Source organism: Cervus canadensis, chromosome 4 (genome assembly GCF_019320065.1).
Source record: "Cervus canadensis isolate Bull #8, Minnesota chromosome 4, ASM1932006v1, whole genome shotgun sequence".
In the NCBI taxonomy this organism is placed as follows: Eukaryota; Metazoa; Chordata; class Mammalia; order Artiodactyla; family Cervidae; genus Cervus; species Cervus canadensis.
The window spans coordinates 36,462,652-36,480,979 of NC_057389.1; the positions used below are offsets into that span (position 1 = coordinate 36,462,652).

Sequence of the window (18,328 nt, forward strand, 5' to 3'; positions counted from 1 at the left end):
AAAAACAATAAGAGGCAGTGGGTAAGACACTGTGGAAGGGGTGTTTCTGATATATGTGAGTGGAACTGATTATACCACAGATGGGGTTTTGAAGTGTGTAGTATGATTCTCTTTTTGAGTCCATAGCTTCCAGGGGAAAGGAACTTTCAGGCTTTTAGATGCATTAAAACTTTGGCTCCTTGTTTAAAGAGGACAGAAACCAAACCCTAACTTCTTTGCTTTTTAGCTGAAAGCTAGAAGCAGATTATAATTCCTCTCTGACCCAGCACGGAGACCATGGGAGATTTTGTATGTTCAAACCTATCCTCATTAGCTAATGGGACAAGCTTGGCATCAGTTTCAAAACCTAGGGCCAAGAGGAAGGCATGAGTCTCCCAATGACCTGGGATGATTTGGATTACAACCTTTAAGTCAGTCATGGTGGCTCAGATGGTGAAAAATCTGCCTGCAATGCAGGAGACCCAGGTTCAATCCTTTTGGAAGAGCCCCTGAGAAGGGCATGGCAACCCACTCCAGTATCCTTGCTTAGGAAATGCTATGGACAGAGGAGCCTGGTGGGCTACCGTTCATGGAGCCACAGAGAGTCAAACTGAGTAACACTTTCACAACCTGCCCTTAAGTCTTGAAACTTGACCTGATCATCTACCACATTTAATACTCACTGTCCTGAGTTTTAGAATATTATGAAGAGGAGTGGGGTGTGTCTGGAAAATGCACCCCTTTTTCCTCTCAGTGATGTGTGTGTGTAAAGCCCCAGGGGAAAATTTTCCTCCTCTTCTGCTAAAGTTTACCCCTAATTCCCCTCCCTCTGCGCCTGTGCCTTGTAAACACTTGACTGTGATGTTTCCAGCCTTGTGGAAAGAAACCAAATGTCCTCTATGGTATTACTTTAAAATGTATTGGAAATTGTGAATTACCAGTTAGTGGTATGTATAAAAATCTCTAACAAGTCATCATACATAATGCTTTGAGTTGTATGAAGCAGCTAATGAAAAGATTAGATCAATCGTCTCTCTCCAGCTTGGGACTTGAGTCAATAATTCAGATGAAAATTGAACTAGAATGAGCCTTTGCCTCTCAGGATATAAGCTCCCGGGTGTTAAAACTTCTTCAAGTTATCAGATTAAGTATGCAGATTCTCACATCTACCTTTGAAATGTGTGAAAAGAGGACTTTGAACTTAAAGTGAGTTCATTGTCAAACCTGGCTCCATTCCACAGAGCCTGAGGATCTGTAATAATTTAAAGTGAGACCCTCCTTTGGAAGAAAGGAAGGTCCATTAAAAGTATAGATTGTTAGTATAGTTTCCTTCACTTTTTCCTCCTTCTGGGGATTTCTATATGACCCCAATCTTTTAAATTTTTTTCCATACAATTACAGTGACTCCTGGCTTTCAACTTTATTTAAAAGTAGAAGCTTATACTTGGTTAAGTTAAGAAGTAGAACCCAGAAAGAATTCTACCAACCTTCTAAAAAAGTATTCAGTTCATCATATATTTTATTATGTTTTATTATTATTAAATGTAGCAATTCAAATGTACTGTCAGGAATCCCAGATGATCCAGTGGTTAAGACTTGGGGCTTTCACCGCCATGGGCCTGGATTCAGTCCCTAGTTGGGGAACTAAAATCCTGCAAGCCTCGTGGCACAACAAATAATAGCAATAATAATAAAGTGGCCTCCCCAGCAGATGCTTTAAAAACAAACAGACAGATGCACTCTCATTTCCCCCAAATTTAGCATTCATCCTCCTGTCTCCATTATTTTAAAAATCAGTGATCTGCGAATTACATATCATTCTTGATGTTGATGTTCAGTCGCTCAGTTGTGTCTGACTCTTTGCCACCCCATGGACTGCAGGACTCCAGGCTTCCCTTGTCCTTCACTGTCTCCCAGAGTTTGTGGAAACTCATATCCATTGAGTCCGTGATGCCATCCAACCTGCTGTCGCCCCCTTGTCCTCCTGCCCTTAATTCTTTTCCAGTGAATTCCACACAAATTAACACATAACTGGAAAGTATTAATTTTCAAGAGAAATTAATTTGATTCTATGAGGATGAAAAGAATGGAAGAGATTAAACTACAGAAATTAGGAGGTCTACTTTAGTTCCCGCACAAAGAAATACTGCAGAATTTGCCACAACAAGACCTCACGTGGTTAGGAAAGGAACACTAGCCCGATATCAAGAGCACAGTTTACAAGGGAGCACTGACTCAGGCTTTTTTCTAGGTGAATTTTTCTTATTCATTAGTCCTATTTTATGCCACATGTTTTTTGTTTTTGTTTTTAAAGCAGTTAAAGCAGTTGGTAATTATAGATTAAATGCAACTGAAAGGCAACTTTTTAATACATTAAATCTGTAAGGAATTTAATGCAGCAGCTTGTCGACTGAACCCTTAGATGTGATTTTGACCCCTGAAATAATCTTTAAAATTTTGAAATTAAATGTCCTTCAGGCAAGCCTGTGTTTTTATAGTCTAGTTAACTATAGTAGGGCCGACTTCTTCCCATTCTCCATTATAACTACTTCATGCTTTGATATGACTTCCCTAGAGGATTTGAATGTGTGATCCTGGGCTTAGTCTAACCCTCTCAGTAATTCAATTCAGCAAGTTTTATTTTAAGTACTTGTTTTGTATTGACTGTAGTGGTCAGCATTAGGGACACATAAGCAGCATGCCCATGCTTGCCATCATGAGGGAAACAAGGGTTCAGGGAGATTGTAGCAAGAGGATTGACCCAGGTGGAAGAAATTAGCAAGGACATCCCTAAATCCACCTAGATTTTCTGGAAGAGCGCAGAGGCCTAGGGTAAGCCAGGATTAGAACCAGCTTGTTCTAACTCTGCTGGGAGGGTTGAAAGGGGCAGGGACCCACATAAGGGGATTAGAAAGAGGGGGAGCCTTAGTCCGCTGGACAGCCCAGGCTTATTGAGTGTCTTTTTACAGCTGACCTTGTATTAGTCATAACCTTTTATAGAAGTCATAACCTTTTATAAAAGTCATAACCTTTTATAAAGGTTTCTTTTCTGGGGTCCTTTGGAGAGAAGAGTCTTATTCTTCTCTTTCTGCTCCCAAGGTCTAACTCTGCTTCTAAAAGCTTCACTATCACCTGAAACAACAACTCAAAACCTCACTGTGCTCACTTGGTTTATCCACTTGTCCAGATGGATTATTTTGGTTTGTGACTGAGGCAGAATCTTTCCACCTTATGACAACTATAAAAAGTCAACCAAGTGACTGATCCATAAAGAAGAAATGTGTTAATGTGATTCCTTAACAAAGTATCAGTCTGCTAAGTAATCCTCAAGATGGGTGCTCCCGTGATCTACCCATGAGAATTTAAAAACTGAAACTCAAAACAACAGCTGAGTTGCTCATATCTTAGTGCCACCAGCGATCACTTTATAAGTATTTTACCATGTAGTGAAAATACTTAGTAGGAAAAACAAGGTTTGAGTCTACAAACATAAATTTGAATGGTTGTTTTACCACTTAACTACCCACGAACTTCAGAATTTTGGTGGGAAAGATTTACAAAACCTTTCCAATACAAACTTCTCATGGTATGGTTGTGAGATTTCAAATACAGTAGCATCTTCAAAGGAAAAAAGACAATAAGAAGAATCTCAGCCCTTTTATTTTTCTACTAGCTTTCATTAAAAATGATCATCCTTCATGTACAGACTGCTATATTTAAAATGGGTAACCTAAAATGGATAACCAGCAGAGACCTACGGTATAACACATTGAACTCTGCTCAGTGTTATGTGACAGCCTGGATGGGATGGGCGTTTGGGAGAGACTAGATATATGTATATGTATGACTGAGTCCCTTCGCATTCACTTGAAACGATCAAAACATTATTATTCATCTATACCCCAATACAAAATAAAAAGTACAAAAAAAATTTTTTTAAAGATCATCCTTCTGAAACTACCTGGTATTTCAGCAGTGTTCTCCTATTATTTATATTCCAGTTCTAAGCTCCGTATCTGGTTATTGTTTCTCTTTTTGCTTCAATAGAGGAATTTGAAAAGTCAAAGATATTGGCCTTCGCTTGCCCTCTTGGAATCTCCATTTCATATTCTAGTTGGGTAAATTTGCTTTCACCTCTTAGAAGGCTGAGTGCAGGCTAGGTAGTTTCAGAGCATTTTTCCTTTGGAAAGGGTGCTTTGGACATTCCCACGTGGCTTAACAGTTCATTGCTTTAGCATTTAAAGTTACTCAGTCACAGTGTCAATTCATGGAAGATAAAACAAGGTTTCCTACCCACACACTAGTCAAAGTAATTGAAAATACCAGAGTTAGGATTTCTTGGATTTTTTTTTCCAATTTCTCACTCTTCTTTGAGTGATATGAACGCTGAACTAGGATCTAAAATAGTCCCATTGTACTTCCCAAGATAAACATGTGATGCCATTGGATCACTGAGGGTTGCAGTTTGCATGTCTATATAAGACAGTAGGACAAGGGCATCTCTCCAGAAGATACAGCTATCACTGACAAACGGTCCAGGAGAGGAAGCAGCAAACCTGAAACCAGTCCTGAAACTAGCTTATTTTATAAAAATTAAGGCCCTCTCTTCATTGTTTGATGCAATATCTTTTAAGCAAAATGGAACTGTTAATTAAATGTATTTCTTTTCTTTTTGGAAAAAGATGGTGGAATGGGGAATGGGAAGAAGGAAAAGAATACCTCCTAATCCAAGTGTTTACCATGAATTTGCCACTGTTAGAACCATCCATGCATGGGTCAGTCTGAAACGGAAGTGCATCTCTCTCTGGCTAGTAGAACAGCTGAATGATCAATGTGAAAACGGCCCTCGTTCACAGGGGGTCATTCATAGGAGAGTCCAGAATGCTGGTGCAAATAAATTAGTCTGTTTCCCGAAATCTCAGCATTTCATTCTTGATGGAAAAGCACAATAATTCCAAGTAAAGCATAATTTCAAGAGCAGATTGCTGAATGGGGAACAGAAGAGTTTTTTTTTTTTTTTTATTGGTGTTCAAGTACTTAATAGGGCCTCTCCCAAAACCCTTGTGTCAGGAATGGACACTTGTGAGTTAAAAGTTGACTCTAGAAAGCAAGTAGTATAGACCCTTGGATGAAAGCAAGACCTGCAGCTAGCTTCTTGCAAATGTAGTTTATCTATATAAAATGTCGATTTATTCTTCAGTCTCTCTCTCTCCCATCTGTTTTCCTTCATATATTTTTGGTCTCCTTTTCTCCGTTGTTTTAATTACCATCAGCAGTATTCTCATGGCTGTTTAAATTGGTAAAAATTACAAGACAAAACAGATAACCAGTATTTTGTTATGTTTTCCAGGGCAATGGAGATTGTTCCATGGCCTTTCTGATAAGTTAAAGAGGAACTATCTTTTGTTTATGTTCTAACCAAAAAAAGGGATGATTTAGTGATTTCTCTCATGTCTCCACTGCTCAAGAGAAAGGCAATTAGGACGATCATTTGGGCAAGGCTGGAGAAGATGGGGAGAAGATTCGTTTTTAAAAAAGATTAGCTAAATTCATGTGATGGTTGCTATTCCTTCCATTTTATGAAATCTCATTACCTAAGTACAACCTGATACAGGTTCCAAGACTGAACTTATAATTGAAGAAAAGTGTCAAGATAAGCAACTGTATAGTCTTGTCAGTAGGAACAGGAACATTGGAACAAACAGATTAAATGTTAAATGTACTACTTTAACTGCAACTGTAGACAAATCACTAACTAGCCCTAATTCTCAATCTCCTTACTTTTAAAATGAGACTTTTAATAATAACTCCCTTGTTACATTATTGTCAAGATCATTATAACACAGCCAGTCTACTCTTGGATGTATATCCAAAAAAAACCCATAAGTTCGAAAAGACCCAGCATCAAGGTCTTTTCAGATGAGTCAGCTCTTCGCATGAGGTGGCCAAAGTAATGGAGTTTCAGCTTCAGCATCAGTCCTTCCAATGAACACCCAAGACTGATCTCCTTTAGGATGGACTGGTTGGATCTCCTTGCAGTCCAAGGGACTATGAGATGAGTGCAATTGTGCAGTAGTTTGAGCATTCTTGGCATTGCCTTTCTTTGGGATTGGAATGAAAACTGACCTTTTCCAGTCCAGTGGCCACTGTGGAGTTTTCAGAATTTGCTGACATATTGAGTGCAGCACTTTCACAGCATCATCTTTTAGGATTTGAAATAGCCCAACTGGAATTCCATCACCTCCACTAGCTTCCTAAGGCTCACTTGACTTCACATTGCAGGATGTCTAGATCTTGTTGAGTGATCACACCATCATGATTTCTGGGTCGTGAAGATCTTTTTTATACAGTTTTTCTGTGTATCCTTGCCACTTCTTCTTAATATCTTCTGCTTCTGTTAAGTACATACCATTTCTGTCCTTTATTGAACCTGTCTTTGCATGAAATGTTCCCTTGATATCTCTAATTTTCTTGAAGAGATCTCTAGTCTTTCCCATTCTATTGTTTTCCTCTATTTCTTTGCATTGATTGCTGAGGAAGGCTTTCTTATCTCTCCTTGATATTCTTTGGAACTTTGCAATCAAATGGGTGTATCTTTCCTTTTCTCCTTTGCCTTTCACTTCTCTTCTTTTCACAGCTATTTGTAAGGCCTCCTCAGACATCCATTTTGCTTTTTTGCATTTCTTTTTCTTGGGGATGGTCTTGAAAGTTGTGTGAAGTTGTGTCAGACAATGCCTGTCTGTAGTGAATAATGAACAGAAGTTTCATGTGTTCTCTCAGTGGTAAGGACTGTGGTTAGAACTTCAGCTTTTTCACTGTTTCCCAAGGTGTCTGCTGCCACTTTATTTGGTCATGTCCTTCTGCTGCAGTCCAGCACGCTAGTAGTTTTCCAAATGTGAACCCCAGACCAGCATCACCTCATCACCTGGGAACTTTTTAGAAATGCAGATTATTGAGCCTCATCCCATACTTACTAACTGAGGAATTCTGGGACGGGGGTGCCAAGAGATGTGTGTTTTAACAAGACTTCCCAGGGAATTCTGAGGTGCATTAAAGTTTGGGAGCCACTAAAATAGCCTCTACCAACCCACCAAACCATTACCTGAGTCTCACTTCCCTGATTGATTTGGGAGATGCTGGAGGCAGCATGGAATTTTATTGCATTGAGATAATCATCAACAGACAAGAATTATTACACTATTTTATTACTTACAAGTACTAAGATTTTAATTAACTCGCTTCATTTTCCTGAACTTCAGTTTCCTGCCCTGTAAAATGGAAATACAGCATATTCTGCAATTCTCAAAAAAACAAACCAAAAAAAAAAAAAAACATAAAAAACCTCAATCAGCAGTCACCTTCCAAAAACAAGTATTTCAAAAAGAAAAAAGGAAAGATAATAGTTGTTCAATTTCACATGCATAATTTAAAAGTTATTTTTCTTTTATTTAAACAATGTGCATATCAAGTCACTTCAGTCATGTCCAATTCTTTGCATCCCTATGGATTGTAGCCCACCAGGCTCTTCTGTCCATGGGATTCTCCAGGCAAGAATACTGGAGTAGGTTGCCATGCCCTTCTCCAGGGGATCTTCCCGACCCAGGGATCAAACCTGCATCTCTGTCTCCTGCATTGGCAGGTGGGTTCTTTACCACTAGTGCCATCCAGAGTAAATAAAGTCTATAGATTACTAATAGAACCTCAACAAAATCAATTAAAAAGCCTTTCCCCCTTTACCATTTGAGTTACATATAAAAGCCTGTTGAAACACATATAAAAAGCCTTCACCTTTGACCTTTGCTGCTAACACAGTTCATATCCTTTGAAGGAAAACAGACAAGGGGGACAAGAAGTGTAGCCAGTTGACCAGCCAGCCACCAAACCCAGCAGCCCCTAGATGCTTTCGGTCCTAGCCAGAAGGATTGAAACCCAACACTTCTGCATACTGAAGATTATATTACTGTCACAGATTTCCTTAATTTCAATTTGAGTTGTGAAACATCCTTATTACAGGTGTAACATCAGTAATATCTTTCCTGCCCTGCCTATATTATAGGGTTGTTGAGATGCATAAAGATGAATCATATCTCAGTTACAATTATTTGGGTCTTAAGTAATAGAAAACCCAACTCAGGCTGTCTTATACAAAAAAGCGAGAGAGAGATAGAGAGAGAGGTATTATCTTGTTTAGTATCAGCAAATCAGGCATACCAGATACAGACACTCTCAGCAGGTCATGGATTCTCTGTGTCTCCCAGTGTTGGCTTGTTTTCAAGTTAGGATCACCTCTTGCAGCTGGAGCATCTCAACAAATTCATTAGACTCAGGGCCACATACTTCTGAGTACAAACCCAGTGGTAATGTTTGAGAGTCTTTAGTATGCCCACCTGAAGGCTCATGACATGCCATTGGTTCTGAAATGGGCATGTGTCTGAAACAATCACTTTGTCAGGATTGCTCTGCTTGACTCCAGCCCCATCAGAAGCACAGTAACTGAGAGAGGGGAAGTGGTGGTTCCTTAAATAGAATTATTGCTGGTGGGGCTGTTGAAGGTTCAAATCACAGATGTTTATATAATTAACAGTGTTACAGTTAATAGGACTTTACATTAGTTCTAGTCTTTAGTGATGTATTTAAATCAAGACGCTTATCTACATCCTCATTAAGGACATTTTGCAAGCCTCCAGGTACCTGCCCCTGCCCTGCACTGAGAAGGTCTTCTTTTATGAGTGTAGAGGGCTATAGGGGGATGGGGCTGTTTCTGTTCCTTAGCATGGCATAGTGAGAAAGACCTGATTCCAGTTCTTGTTCTGTCACCTATTCACTGGGTAAATTTGTGTTAATTTCTTAACCTCTCTTAGCCTTATTTTCTGAGCTTGAGATACATGCTGATCCCACTGGACTATTGGAAAAGTCAATATGTAAATTACTCAGCCTTAGCTACTAGATAGGGGAGCCTGGAGGGCTACTGTCCATGGGGTCATCATAAAAGAGTTGGACAGGACTTAGGGACTAAACAACAATAAGCTACTAGGTACTGCTCACTAAATTTCCTTCTCACGCATAAAAATGGGACATCTGTCAAAAAAGTGGTCCAGGGTACCATGGGAAATTATTCCATATCTCAGATGCCTGAGCCTGCTGCTCTAGCAAGAGACCTGTATAAATAGAGGTGGAAGCCTTCGAGCAGGAAAGGGACTCAAGAGGTATAGTCCCATGCAGTTCTCATCTTCACAGTGGTGTTGTAGATTAAATCATCTTATTGATGATGCAGGAAGACATTGAGTTGTAAGTGTCATAAAATGAATTCCATTCAATCAGCATTTATTTCTTGAGTTCTCACAATTTTCTTTCCTTGTTTTTTCTTTTACTTTTTGTATCATATTTATATGAAAAGATGGATGTTAGCTTAACCTATTGTGGTAGTCATTTCATAATATATATAAATTGAACTATCATGCTATGCACCTTAAAATTATAGTGATATGTATCAATTATTTCTCAATAAAACTGAAACAAAATAAAATATACAAAAATTCATTAGAAAAAATATTGGCAGTAGATACATTTCAAGTATTTACCAAAATAAATATACTGTATTATTACAAATAGCTTGTTGTGGTTAGGTTTTATTATCTATGTAGCAATGGAGGCCTCTTAAAATAAGACACACACATTTTCCCGTCTCAACAGAACAAAAAGCATTACATAATCATTTAATTTTGGAGAATCATGATCGCAGTATTCATCCTTTACTTTTAGACTTGCTAAGAAGAAATAATCCAAGAGAAAAAAGGGTCACCCTGTCAGCACAGCCCCCTTAATTCTACTCCCTGGGCCCAGAATTCAGCTCAGTACAGACAGTTCGTGTCCAACTCTTAATTCCTGTCTGCTTCTCTTCCCTGGCAAGTCACCTCGCTCACCCCTTGACCACCCACACCACCCATAGTCTGTTCAACTGTTATTTTCAAGTTCCTTGTTGTCTTGAATTCTCTTGCATTTTGGCAAGTCATGTGTTTCCTGCATTGTTGTTGTTCAAAATTCTTCCTTTACCCTATTTATATTGACACTGAAAATTTAAGGTGACACCTTGTACCTGTGGGCGTTAAGAAGCATCAGTTAAATGAGGTTACATAAAAATGTTTCTGCTGTGTATATCAAATGCTTAATATATGTTACCTATTACTTTTAGTTCTGGTTTTATCATGAATTCATCTGTAATTAGGTTTCTATTGTGAGCACAATTTAGTAATTCATCCCCTAATACTATTTCATCCCTAGTTCAGTTTAATTTTTTAGGTATTTTTAATCAAGACTGTAAATTATTTAAAGGGGGAGGTCATGCTTCCCATTTCTCTGCATGCTGTATGTGGAAATCATGAAAATGGTACTGCTGCTGCTAAGTCGCTTCAGTTGTGTCCGACTCTGTGCGACCCCATAGACGGCAGCCCACCAGGCTCCTCTGTCCCTGGGATTCTCTAGGCAAGAATGCTGGAGTGGAGTTGCCATTTCCTTCTCCAACGCATGCTGGCAACAATCTATTATATCATTACATCATCACAGCCATCCTCATGGAGTGGATTATTATACCATTTAGTAGATGAAGAAACTGAAACTCAGAGTTTATAGCGGCAGAACCACAGTTCAAATTTAGAGCATGTGGACATAAAGCCAGTTCTCTTAATCATGAATATCCAAACTACATATCATAGCGCCTTGTGTAAAAATCACCAGTAAAGGCTTTCTGTTTTGAAAGTCTCGTTTGTTTCTTCCCCCTTGCAGATGGACCCCCATGAGAACATCTTACTGAGCACTCTTGAGATAAAAAATGAAATGGCCACCTCCGAGGCTGTGATGGGACTTGGAGATCCAAGGAGCACAATGCTGGCCTATGATGCCTCCAGCATCCAGTATCGGAAAGCCGGGTTGCCCAGGCATAGTTTTGGCCGAAATGCCCTGGAACGGCACGTGGCACAGAAGAAAAGCCGCCTGCGGAGACGCGCCTCCCAACTGAAAATCACCATTCCCGACTTGACTGATGTGAATGCCATAGATCGGTGGTCCCGCATATTCTTCCCAGTGGTTTTCTCCTTCTTCAACATCGTCTACTGGCTTTATTATGTGAACTAAAACATAGCCTCCGTGGGAAGCAAGGACTAGATTCCTCCTCAAACCAGTTGTACAGCCTGACATAGAACTTGGAAAACATATCAATCCAGGACAAAAGTGATGCTAAAATACCTTAGTTGCTGGCCTATCCTGTGGTCCAATTCATACCATTTGGGTTGCTTCTGCTAAGTCATGAAAATGCTAAGGTCCTTGGGGTTTTCCAGTTAAAATGCAAGTGATTTGTACACATGCTGGCAAGACTGAGTCTGTGTTCCACCTTCTCTGCTTAGTACACAGCCTATATGGAGGGGAATAATTTAGATGATATTCCAGAAGGCTCGATAGAGTCATCAGTCATCTAGCCAAGATGTGGTCATATCCAGATACTCCCCATCTTTGTTCTTAAGGTTGTCATGTGATCTGCCATGCCATGCAAGCATGCTTACTGAAGACGGCCTCTGCCTGTCTTATTAAGGTGATACTGGTGCCACAAGAAGTTAATTCCCACCGGATACTAGAAGATTCTTGTGTAATTCAAACAAGATAGGGAGAGTCAAGACAGAGACTCAGGAAACCAGTTTGGCCAGGCCATGTTTGCTTGAGCTTGGGAATCAACACTGACCTCTTCCATTTTGACATTTAGAGACGGGGAGACTTCTAAACATTATCATGCCTGGTGGCCGAAAGAAATTTTTCTCAAATGCTATTTCTGAGGCAGTTAAAAATAAGAGTTAATAACCCAGAACAGCGTGGAAAATTCAGAGACAACAGTAGTAACGAAATTAAAGCACGCAAGCAGCTTGACCCTTAGCCCATTACAAGCGTGTGGTCCATACACACTGTGTTCAGTGGAGAAGGTAGAGTGAGAGAGATTTCTTTCCGTCCAAACTCACAAGCTTTTGAGAGCATGCCTGAAGAAGTTTTTATAGTGTACCTGATCAAGAGACCACCCCTAAACAGAAATGTTAGCAGAATTAGAAGCATCTTAGGTTACACTGGGAGTGATTCCAATATATGAATATAAAGCACAGACAGAGCTAGCAAACAAGATGCTCTTCTCTGATTCTACATTTTCCTGCAGTTTATTTCTGAATTTAATAGGGTATTTCAAAGGGAAGATTTGTTCATTTCTTTAGCAGGCTTAGTGGTCTTTTCCAACTTTTCTTACTTCTGAAATTCTGATTACATTCTTAAGAGACAGACAGTAAGTCTTTGGAGAGATTTTAAGAGAACTGTATTTTTATGTACAATGAAGTTCACCTTTGTCTTTCATGGCAAACAGTACTCAAGAGATTACGTGCACAAGTAGGTTTAGTTGTTGATTTGGGGAATTTGGTTTTTCTAGGGTGCTTTCATTGTGTGTGTTGCAGTCTGCCTAATCAAATAGGAAGTTATGGAAAATAGAACAACAAAGCCACATTACATGGTGAATGTTATGAGCCTCAGTTGATATTGCAGAAAAATATATAGCTGATAATCAGGCAGGCATGATGTATTATTTTTATTCAATTTTTAAATTACGTCATTGTGCTTCTTTCTATACTAATTGGATACATGCATTCATATATTGGACAAAGAGAAAAGAATAAGCTCATATATTTTATTTCTATCAATGTGAGGTTCATATTTTGCCTTTCTCAGAGGAAATAGTGAATTCCTCACTTTTCCTTAGAGTTAGATTTGATTGAAACTTTTCTTGGAGGATGACTTTGCTATTTCTATTTGAAAAAAACAAGCACTTCTTTTTAGAGTAACATCCCTAATTGTGCATAGTAGCTAAGGCCAGTTATCCATCTATGGATAAATGTATGTTTTCTTTCCCTGATGATTCAGCAGCTTAGAATACGATGGAGTCCTGCTGCCTTTCTATTCTTCACTATCAGAGAAAAAAAAAAGTTTAGCATCTTTCTGAATTTGTCCCCCAGATAGGATGGTATTTTTGTTTCACCAGCATAGGGAGCTCTGGCCCTTATTTTTTTGTTTGTACACTTGAACACCTCTGAGCATGATCTTTGGGCAGAATCCAACTGACACGTTGCCCATGGGGGCTCAGAGCAGAGATTCCTCGAGTTTCTCCAGGGACACACTTTCCCCTGGGCAGTCATTTTGGGACATCACACTAATAAAAGTGCCTGCCCCTTGTCACTAGGGGTTAAAGTTTGAGTAGCATACATCAAGAAGGAGCATATTGATAACTCAGGTTCACAACTCCAAAATGCCATTCTGGAAAGGTTTTTCTAGAGACAACTCAGAGCTCCAGCCGAGAAGTGGTTCTTATCTACAATTACCATAAAAGCCATAAAAGTCCTTGATATTGTCATAAGATTCCAACAAAATTTTGATGTCCAGGAAAGTCAACATAGAAATCTAGATCAAAGTGGACAGAAGAAGCAACTTAGCAGCATGAGCTTCTAAAGCATATGACCAGGGATTCATTTCTGACCACAGTGTTAAGAAAAATCTTGGGGAAAGGAAAAAGATGGGACACTGGAACAGAAACCCTAGAGTGAAATCCATTGATTGGCATTTAGTAACCATGTAGGTAGAAAAACCTGACTCATCCCACCCAGAGATAACAGTAGATATAGAATTTATTCTTAAATGATTGTTTTATTGTAGTTGAACTGAATTTTAGTTACCAGATTGGGGGAGGGGAAGGGAAGGGAGCTAGATCTTTGTCTTCAAAACAGACCAGTCAGCTTGGCATCCAGGACCACAAAAGTATGTTTTGGCAATTCTGATACAGCATTACTATCAGTTTATACATATATGTATAGTTTTTCTTTTGATTATGAAATAGCCAGATAGCCAGCAATTAAGGTGTTTTTCATCTCTGTGAAATTCATAGGCAAATTCTGACTCTAAAAGGCACACTCTCAATGAAATCTTTGATCTCAATCTGTATATATATATATTGTACATGACTGCTAGTAGGTATGAAATGCATTTTCAGAATTGAAAACTCATGCAACATAATCATGTGTTTGCATAAGGAATGTTAACAATTCTTTCTACTGCAATTTAATAACAGGGGAAAAGACTTAAGCAGTGCCATCTAGACCTTTCCTCATTTCTTCAAAAGCAGTGCTAAGTGAAAAATAGTAATAATAAAAAATGGTTTAGGAACCAAAAGACTTTACATTCTAGCATTAGGAACACAAAAAAATCTGTCAGCTTACAAAAGCACAACGCATAGAGAAAGTTCAGTGGGATGCATAATGGAGAAATGAATCACGTTTATTTTAAGCAAAACCTGCATTAAATTGTCTACGAAGACAATTTCCATTTTCTATAGGTAACTGTGTTCCAATTTTATGATTAAACTCATACAAAAACAGCCAACAAACAGGTCTTACCATATATTTACATGTATATATGTGTATATATCGATCCATATAAACATACATACATATATATGCATTCATATGTTGGAAAACAAAAGGAATAAGCTAATATGTTTTATTTCCTTCATTAAACCAATGTATGAATATTTTTAATTTGGCAGCCGACAAATCAAACATATTGAAACAAGTAATACAGGGTACTGAGCATTTCTCTATCAGCAAATCAATGCCTACAGTTCTTATGAACCACTGCACAGTTTGACACTATAATAGTACTGTACCTCAGAACATGGAAATTAACTAGTTCTCACATTGCTTGTCTACTTATTCTCTTTTTCAAGGAAACAACTAGCATTGTTCAATGGTGATTTAAAAACAAAAATGTCTTAAGAAAACAGAAAATGATAAAAAATATATATATATATATTCCTCCCAAGAGGAGGAAAGAAAAATAACTAAACCCCACCATGTTGGTTAGGGCAGATACTCTCAACTGTAGCAACCATGCCATTTTGCTAAAGTGTACAGAGTCCATGTAATGTTAGCAACCATAACTTTCACTGAGCGTGTGTAAATATTAAAACAGATTTCTTAAATATTTTTAACTTCTAATTTGTATTTTATGGTAAGGCAATGTGCTAATTCTGTTTATGGCTTAAGTTGCTGTGTTATTATGTAAATAATTAAACATGCTGTAAATGAATAGTCAATAGATGCAAATCATTGTTTAGTTTTTTTTTTTTTTTTAGTTTTTATTTATTTTTTAACTAAAAATAATTACCGCACCCCCCAGCAGAGAAATTCAAACACCCTTTTACATAAATGCTTTGGGATCCCAGACAGAAGGGTTTTAATTTGCACTCTCTCTCTCTCTGTCTCTCTCTCTCTCTCTCTTTCTCTTTCTCTCTCTCTCACACAGACACACACACACACTTTTTCTTACCACTCCCACTCATACTCTGTCTATGGGAAACACTGTAGTGTTTATAAAAACCAGGAGATAGCCTTAGAAATGGCAACTGGGAAAAGCAGAAATGATCATTGATTACTTGATAGAGCTTTTTATATGTAAGAGTTTAAGAAACCAAAGTTCATAACTTAAATCTCAATTTTCAAAGAGTAAAAGTTTATATTGATGGCACTACAGGAAAAAACAAATGCTTATTATATACCTGTTCCAGAAATATGTTACACAATAGCACATAGAGAAGACTTTTTTTTTAATAGCATTTGTCCTTAGATAGCATTTTTCCTTTTAACCAAAGACTCCATAATTATTTTTAAAAAAGAAAGAAAAATGGAAAAATGAGGGAAAATGGGAGAAAAAAAGACACTGCTTCACACCAAAGGTTTAAAAAATATTTTCCAAATACACCAGGGACATTGTAAAAAAGTAGTAAGGAGCCAACAGAACGGTAATTAAGTACTGCCCTAAGTAAATAAGGAAAAAAAATAATATTAAACATCTATTAATTATTTGAAAGTTGAAGTAAAACATTTCTGTAGATATATAGATGTGTGCAAAATGCTAATATCAGATTTTAATTTGCTTTGAGAATTTGTTTTGTGATAAAGTTAAATGTGATCCAAAATGAACAAAAACAAAAACTTGTGGTTTTTTTAACTTGAAAGCCAAATCTCTCTCTTGTCACATGCCATTATTCTGATGCCCATATCTGTGTCCTGGCACCATCTGAAGCCAGTTGACAGTTCCATCAGCTTGTATCTTTCTCTTTTTATTTCAGTAATTTGTGTTCAGTGGTCATTTTAAGCATATTAAGTCAAACAGTGTTGAAAATAATTTAAATTCCATGACATTTTAAAGTTTTTATTTGCATGGGTGTTTAAATAGTTCCGTTTTAAATATTGTCCCTGTGCAGTTCTGAACTGTCCTTTTCTAACAAGTGATATTCTAGATTCTTCACAATGTAGTGATTTTTCAGCCTTACTAATTACCTTGTAGCCTTTCTTAATATGCACATAATGCACATTTTCCAATGGCTAGAAAATGCAAAACACAAGTGGATATCATTGCATCTATTTTCACGTCTTTCTAAAAACAGGACTACTACAATCTCTGGGATACATGAGATAGTAACAAATGAGGATTATAAATGAGTAGTACATAAGAATTATTTTCTTGAATTTAAACTTATTACAGCCAGTTTCAGCATGTAAATATATAATAATGTTGACTAGTGTGTAATTCTTGAACTAAGAAGTATAAATAAAACTTAAAAAGATGTGTGTATAAGTGGTCTCATTGAGTTCAGAAATTTTTTGAACTATGAATATGAGTTCTGTTGTAGAATATAGCTTTTGCAAAAAGCAGTAGAAAATTTGGACACTTGGGATTGGCTGTAGGGCAGACTTGAGTTTGCGCTGTGACTTGTCACATTCATATTACGTGTATGATTGTACAGCTAATCTATCCTACTCTCAGTGTTCTTATCTGAAGCGAAGATTTAATTGTACCTCCTTCACAGAGCTATTTTATAGTTGAAAATACATAAGAAGTCTTTTATGAAATTATGAAATATTATAACACTTCCCATGCAGAGTATGTCTCTAAATCATGAGATCCACCTCCCAGAATAATACCAGTTTAGTGAGAAAAGTTTTCAGGGATATCTTGAGACACAATCAATCCACCAGTCTTGATTTCCTAAAGCGGATAAGCCCCAAACATATTCGTATCTCTTCAAGTCTCTGTATAAAAGCATTAGCCAAATGTGCAGCCTTCTCCTATATTACCCTCTATAGCATCAGCCCTCTACATGAACTTGGACAAGGAGTGGTCATGGGATGACACCTTCCAGACAAGCCCCAGATAATTAGGTTTCTTTGGCAGGTCTTCTAACCAATGTCTTCATTTGTGCCTGCCCTGATCTTTTTCTTTCAGGTAGCCAGCTAGGTTATTACTATATATCTACATATTTATCTTTCCATTTCAGAGATTTGTATTGGATAGAATGGAAACACTGCTGGAAGAGGCACAGAGATGATGCTTAGCACCCCAGAAGTACTGAGGAACGTGAATGTCTTTCAGGGTAAGGAGAGAGGGAGGGATGCCTTCTCTGAGTCTGGGCAGGAGAAAAGCGGCACGTTTCATGGACACGGAGACCTGAACACATTCAGCGGCGGTGACCTGGGGAAATGGCAGACCTCAGAGCAGACGGCACAGTGAGGCTTAGAAGGCCAGCCCCTGGCGCTGCCCCAGGCATGCCTCTAGACCGGCAGAGTCTTTGACCAGTGAAAGAATCAAACAGGCTGCAACATGGTGGAAGAAAAGAAATGTGGATTTACCTCTACAGTTCATTTAAGAAATTAGGCTCATCACTACACCCTCATCTGGGACCTAGTGGGTCCTTGGTTGCTCCACGTCAGGAAGTGCTATGAAATGCAGTAGGATGAATTTGGTATTGGATCAGTAATATACTGTTTCTAGTAGTAGATGTCCAAAGAGGGGTGGGGAATAATTGGTTCCAATTCTGAAAATTAAAGGGCTAATGAGATGCAAAATTTAGTTAAAGGATTGATACATCTTATATCTTATGCTATGTCTTATATCTTATGGTGTATCTTATATCTTACAGTATATCTTATGTCTTGGAAGCTCAAATGTGTATACAAGCCTTAATGGAATTGTAGGCAAATAATATAGGCCTAGTGTAATACCACAAAGAGCAGTGGGGACCCTGGGTAACTGGTGAGGAATAAGCTCTATCTGAAGAGGCAGTCACTATTGAACCCCATCTGGAAGTCATCTTGAACTACAAGCCTAGTAATGCCAGATTAATCTGAGAATGGAAGAAACTCCCCTAGCACTGAACCTTGTACTTTATAGGTAAGTACAGTACAGCCAGAGAGACACACAAGCTTCCATCTTTCTTGTA

At 38.1% G+C, this 18,328-nt stretch overlaps 1 protein-coding gene across 4 annotated transcripts in view; it reads left to right on the forward strand.

Moving 5' to 3' along the window:
• Positions 1–16,686, forward strand: part of GABRB2 (gamma-aminobutyric acid type A receptor subunit beta2) — a 273,067-nt gene extending 256,381 nt beyond the window's left edge. For all 4 annotated transcript variants that reach the window (XM_043464787.1, XM_043464786.1, XM_043464789.1 and 1 more), the window contains one exon: positions 10,762–16,686. In XM_043464787.1, coding sequence (XP_043320722.1) covers positions 10,762–11,109 — 348 coding nt within the window. In that variant the 3' untranslated portion in view covers positions 11,110–16,686. The remainder of the gene's footprint in view (positions 1–10,761) is intronic.
• The last annotated feature ends 1,642 nt before the right edge of the window (positions 16,687–18,328 follow it).